This window comes from Priapulus caudatus, unplaced genomic scaffold (assembly GCF_000485595.1).
Source record: "Priapulus caudatus unplaced genomic scaffold, Priapulus_caudatus-5.0.1 Scaffold3592, whole genome shotgun sequence".
NCBI lineage: Eukaryota > Metazoa > Priapulida > Priapulimorpha > Priapulimorphida > Priapulidae > Priapulus > Priapulus caudatus.
This window is the reverse complement of record NW_014580653.1, coordinates 7989-13923: the sequence shown is the minus strand read 5'-3', so window position 1 is coordinate 13923 and position 5935 is coordinate 7989. Positions and strand designations below refer to the sequence as shown.

Sequence of the window (5935 nt, the reverse complement as noted above, 5' to 3'; positions counted from 1 at the left end):
TTCTACATTAAACATTAATTCAACGTTACAGTAGTAGTAGTAGTAGTAGTAGTAGTAGTAGTAGTAGTAGTAGTAGTAGTAGTAGTAGTAGTACAGCAGCAGCAGCAGCAACAACAGCAGCAGCAGCAGCAGCAGCAGCAGCAGCCGCAGCCGCAGCAGCAGCAGTATAGTAGTAAGAATATCGTAGCGTAACCAGTAACGACAACAGTAACTGCTGTCACACAGCCGACAACATTTCCTTCTTGTCCTCAGACCTGACCATCGCCGACGAGCCGCTGCAGAAGGCAACCATGGACTTCTCCGCAGATACGACGACGACGACGACGACGACGACGACGGAGACGACGCCGACCGTCGGCGTTCTCGTCGGCGACACGGTGGCGCCACCTGAGTTCCGCACTCTGCACGAGATGTTCGACGTCGGTGCGACAAAATTCGCCGACGACGTCGCCGTCGTCTACGGCGGCAAGCGCGTCACGTTCGCCGAGCTCAGCCGACGCGCGACCCGACTCGCCAGCGCGCTCCACCTAGCGGTCGCACCGGCGCCACCTGGCGGCTGCATCGTCGGCATCGACATGGCGCCGAGCGACGCGCTCGTCGTCGCGCTGCTCGCCGTGCTGAAGCTAGGCTGGGCGTACGTGCCGCTAGATGTCGCTTTCCCCGCGGCGCGCATCCGACATATTCTCACAGACGCCCGCCCTCGCTGCGTTCTCACGGACGGAGACCCGTCGCCACAGCTGCTGCAAGGCAGCGACGGACTCGACGTCGCCCTGTACGACGTCGGCGAGCTCGAAGCGCGCGAAGCCGACCACGCTGTCGTCGCCGACGTCTCGTCGGACGTCGCCTGCGTGCTGTACACATCCGGCAGCACGGGGGTACCGAAGGGGGTCGTTCTGCCGCACGCCGCCGTCTTGAATCGACTCGCCTGGCAGTGGCGTCGCTTTCCGTACGCGCGCGCCGACGACGTCGCCGCCTTCAAGACGTCGCTGACGTTCGTCGATCACGTGACGGAGCTGTTCGCGCCGCTGCTGGCGGGCGTCTGCGTCGTCGTCGTGCCGCGCGGGACGGCGAGGTATCCGGAGACGTTGATCAACCTACTGGAGCTGCGGGCGGTGACGCGGCTCGTGCTCGTACCGTCGCTGCTGCGCGGTATCCTAGCAACTCTGTCCTCTGCCTCCGCATCCTCTTCTGCGTCCTCCGCTGCTGCTGCTTCCTCCGCGGCCGCCGCCGCCGTCGCCGCTGCTCCCTCCTCCTCCGCTGCTACTGCTTCCTCCTCCTCCTCCTCCTCTTCCGCTGCAGCCGCTTCATCACCCTCCTCTGTCCCCACCGCCGCCGCCGCTGCCTCCTCCTCCGTCGCCGCCGCCGCCGCCGCCGCCGCCGGGGGGCGCCTCGCGCGGCTAGCGCTGTGGGTGTGCAGCGGGGAGGCGCTGCCGTCGTCTCTCGTCGACGCCTTCTTCGCGACGTTCCCCGACGCGACGCTGTGCAACTTCTACGGCAGCACGGAGGTGATGGGCGACGTGACCTACGCGTCGTTCGCGTCGGCCGCCGACGCTGTCGCGCAGCGACGCGGCAGCGACAGCGCCCCGATCGGCCGACCAGTCGACAACACTGTTATCTACGTGCTCGACGCCGACGGAAATCCCGTCGTCGGCGACGGCGAGACGGGCGAGATGTACGTCTCGGGGCGCAATCTGGCGGCCGGGTACGTCGGCGCGTCGTCGTCGGCGACGGAGTCGCGATTTAGCGAGAACCGACGCAGCGGTGGCGACGCGCGATTCGGTCGGCTGTTCCGCACAGGCGACTTCGCGAGAGTCGTCGGCGGCGCTCTGCATTTCGTCGGTCGTCGCGACGCTCAGATTAAGGTCACCGGCCGACGGGTCGATCTGCGCGAGATCGAGGCTGCCGCCGAGCGGCTGCCGACCGTCGGCAAGGCGGTGGCGCTGTGCCGCAACGTCGGCGAGCCGAATCAGATGGTGGCGCTGTACTACGCGGGCGCGCCGACGGAGAGCGACGTCCGAGCGCACATGCTGTCGTGTCTCCCTGCATACATGCTTCCCATCCCTGTGCGCATCCCCGCATTCCCTCTACTGCCCAACGCGAAAGTCGACCGACAGACCCTTCTCCAGATTCACCCGACGCGCCGACGGAGCGACGATCGCCAGGGGGAGCCGGCGGCGCCGACCGACGCCGAGGCGGCGTTGATCGACGCCGTGTCGTCGGTGCTCGGCATTCCGCCGTCGGCTGTCGATTTACGTCTGGGTTTTGTCGACGTCGGTGGCGACTCTGCGAACACGATACAGACAGTGCTGCGACTGAACGAGAGCGGTTACTCCGTCAACGTGTCGCAATTCGTCGACGCGCCTTCGCTCGGCGACGTCGCGGCGACGATGACGCGTGGCGACGCAGCGCCGACGCGATTGACGCTCCCCGTCGGCCTGCGCGACCGCTACTCCGTCGTCCCGCTAAGCGAACTCGCCGACCCCCGCGAGCTCATCAATATCTTCGCCGACACGTTTGCGATGAACGAGATACTGACGTCGGCTGCGGGCGTGACGTCGGCGCAGTTCTACGACTTTATCAACAGCTTCTGGCGACGCTGCTTCGACGGCGGGCTCTCGTTCGGCGTCGTCGACCGGCGGCGCCATCTCGTGGCCGGCGTCGTAAACTTCGTGCTCGGCGACGAGCCGGAAATGTACCTGCCGCCGACGTTCGGAATCGTCGTCGATGTGCTGTCGACGGCCGAGCGTCCGGCGAAGCGGAAGCTGAGGGAGATGAAGATGAAGCCCTATGATGGAGAGGGAGGAGGTGGCGGAGTAAGGGATGGTGATGAAAAAGCAAGAGGAGGCGGAGGAGGGGATGAGCATGAAAAAGGAGGAAGTGGAGGAGATGATGATGAGAAAACAGGAGAAGGAGAAGGGGGAGAAGGAGGAGCAGGAGGAGATGGTGATGCGGATACAATAGCAGCAGTGGTTGTAGGAGGAGATCATGATAAGAAAGAAGGTGAAGGAGGTGTTAACGAAGGAAAAGGAGTAGATGGACAAAGAGGAGGAGTAGCGGGAGAAGGAGGTAATTATGAGGAGAGGTGTGAGGGAGGAGATAAGAATGAAGAGAATGAAGGAAAAGAAAAAGGAGGCCAACGAGAAGTAGAAAAAATGGAAGGAGAAGGAGAAAAGGGAGAAGTAGAAGTAGGACAAAAAGAAGAAGGAGGAGAAGGACCAGGAGAACGACGACAAGAAGAAATATGGGAAGACGGCAGAGGAGGAGGAAGAGGAAAGCTGCTCTATAACTTCATGCTGGGTACGGACGTGGCGACGCCCTTTCAGGAGAACGTCGGCTTGAGCTTTCTTATGGAGGAGGAGAATCTTGCGCTGGCACGGCGGCTCGGTTTCGCTGGCTGCTTCACGACCAACACACACGACGTCACACGCGTGAGTCATCCATGCACACCTTCGCATTTTACCCCCACGCTGCCTCTTGCTCACTTCCTTCCCTCGCTTCCCCGCTGCCTCCTCTCTTGCTCTCCCTTGTTCACTCCCTTCCCTCGCTTCCCCCCGTTTCACTCCCCCGTTGCCTCTCTACCCTGCTCCCAGCACAGCTCCCTCCCCTGTCCCTGTCCCTGCCCCGCTCGCAAATTTTTTTTCCTCACTTGAATTCCGGACCACAGCCAATCAGCGCACTCCATTCACTCGACTTCCTCGAAGCAACAATGTAAAATGGGTAACACCTATCACTAACCCTAACCCTAACCCTAACCCTAACAAGTAACCGAACCCTAACACTAACTATAATCCAACCATTTATATAAGAACCATTTATTACAAAACACTATCTATGGTGGGTCCGGAACTCAAGTGGGAAAACAAATTTCGCGCCCCGCTCCCCTACTCCTGCTCCCTTCCCGCACCCTCCTCCGCTCCTGCCCATGCTAATCCCGCTATGGATCGACTGATCAACAAATTAACTTACGGGTAGAGTGACCAGCAAACTAGTTCGTAGATACAGGGAATTACAAACTAACTCACGGACAGGATGATCAACAAATTGAATTACGGTTGGTTTGATCAACAAAAATAACTGATTTAACTGAATAGTCTGATAAATAACTCAAGAATAGATTTATCGATAAACACGTTTACTGATATAATTATAAATAAACCTGCTTTAATGACATACGGGTCAATAAACCTTGTTACTGATCAAAAAACTTATATCGATGATCTTGAATGATAACCTTTCTTTAGTCGGTCGACTACTTTGTTCCGTATTTCACGCGTCCTAATCACACATACATGCTTGTAATTGATAATGTGTTTTGGTATTATCAGTTGCTTGTAAATTGATCATACATTTTGCTATTGGCAGGACATATGCGGCATGTACGGCTACGAAACACTGAACGTCTACCGCTTCAAGGAGCACGAGTTCAATGGTGCGAGACCGTACTGCCATCTACCGGACGATGCGCACATCACCGTCATGGTGAAATTATTCTAAGCGGAATGAGCGGCGCTTCCTGAACAGAACTCCGTCATTCTTCGTTATTCGCTCATGGCTTCCACACGCAAGAAACGTGAATTGCGCGTGATAGAACATTTGAATGTCCCTGAACCTTTATATATGTATATACTATATATGTATCTATATCTATATAATTTATTATATATATATATACATATATATATATATATATATATATATACATATATATATATATATATATAATACGTGCTTGATATAGTAACAACGAGCCTAAGAAATGGTGTGCAAAGAAATTGAGTAGGTTTGTATTAACGACTACAGCGTATACTGTGAATTCCTGGCAGACGAAAAATATACGGTTTTTTACTTATTAATATTATCATCATACGTAACCGTTCTCTCGTCGTTGAAAGCGCTAGTATTGAATATTTCATGGTCCGATACTTTACTATATACGTCGATTCGTGATTGCCTCGAGACATGTTATATGTTCCCGCTGCGAAGAGCAACGAACTAGCCGCGTATGATCATTATATTGGAGGAGCGTTTAGGTTTATACACGCACACGAACGGACACACGCACATACGCACACGCACACGCGCACGCACACGCACACGCACACGCACACGCGCACGCGCACGCACGCACACACACACACACACACACACACACACACATATATTTATATATCTATATATATATATATATATATAGTTAGTTATAGTTAGTTGCACTCGTCGTTGGAAGGAACCGCTGCACGACATGTGACACTTGCTGTCGCCACTTGCGGTGGCTACATGTCGTAGAGAGCGGTCTCATCCTAGCAGCTAGCAAGCTACGACAACCAGAACTCTCGCCACCATGTTATATCTCCACTCGTACAGCGGCCGTAATGCGTGATTGATCAGACGTGCGGATTCACTTAATGCAAGCCCGCGCTACGGCGAGGGAGTGCGCGCGCCGCTGATGGCACAGGGTGTGATCGATCTGTGAGGTAATCGAATTCTACGATCGATTATTCAGACGATAAATTCGTTGCGGGGGGAAATTTGGCGTGTCGCAATTGTTGTTGTTGTTGTTGTTGTTTGTTGTTGATTTTTCTCGGGATGGAAATAAACGATGGATGCTGATTCGTAATACACGGTAGTTTTCGCGAAGTTTCTGCGGATGTTGACTGCGCGTTCAATTATTGAAACAGCGCCAGCGTGCGTCGAGCCAATGTTGCTCAGAAGAAATTTTGTATTAATTTAAGGATACGGCTTAGGCGTTATATAGATGGCGCCACTAGACCGTCGCGGCCAGGCGCAGGGGGAGCAATATGGACAGCAGTGAGTGATTGATTCATCGTAGAGTAGACACACGTGTTGTGTGTGTGTGTGTGTGTGTGTGTGTGTGTGTGTGTGTGTGTGTGTGTGTGTGTGTGTGTGTGTGTGTGTGTGTGTGTGTGTGTGTGTG

At 55.1% G+C, this 5935-nt stretch overlaps 1 protein-coding gene across 1 annotated transcript; it reads left to right on the top strand.

The window, feature by feature from the left end:
* Positions 1-570: 570 nt before the first annotated feature.
* On the top strand, positions 571-4627 carry LOC106819516 (chondramide synthase cmdD-like). Its single transcript, XM_014824136.1, has 3 exons — positions 571-1135; positions 1418-3428; positions 4363-4627. The coding sequence occupies exons 1-3, from the start codon at positions 576-578 to the stop codon at positions 4492-4494; spliced, it is 2703 nt and encodes a 900-aa protein (XP_014679622.1). The 5' UTR covers positions 571-575; the 3' UTR covers positions 4495-4627.
* Positions 4628-5935: the final 1308 nt, after the last annotated feature.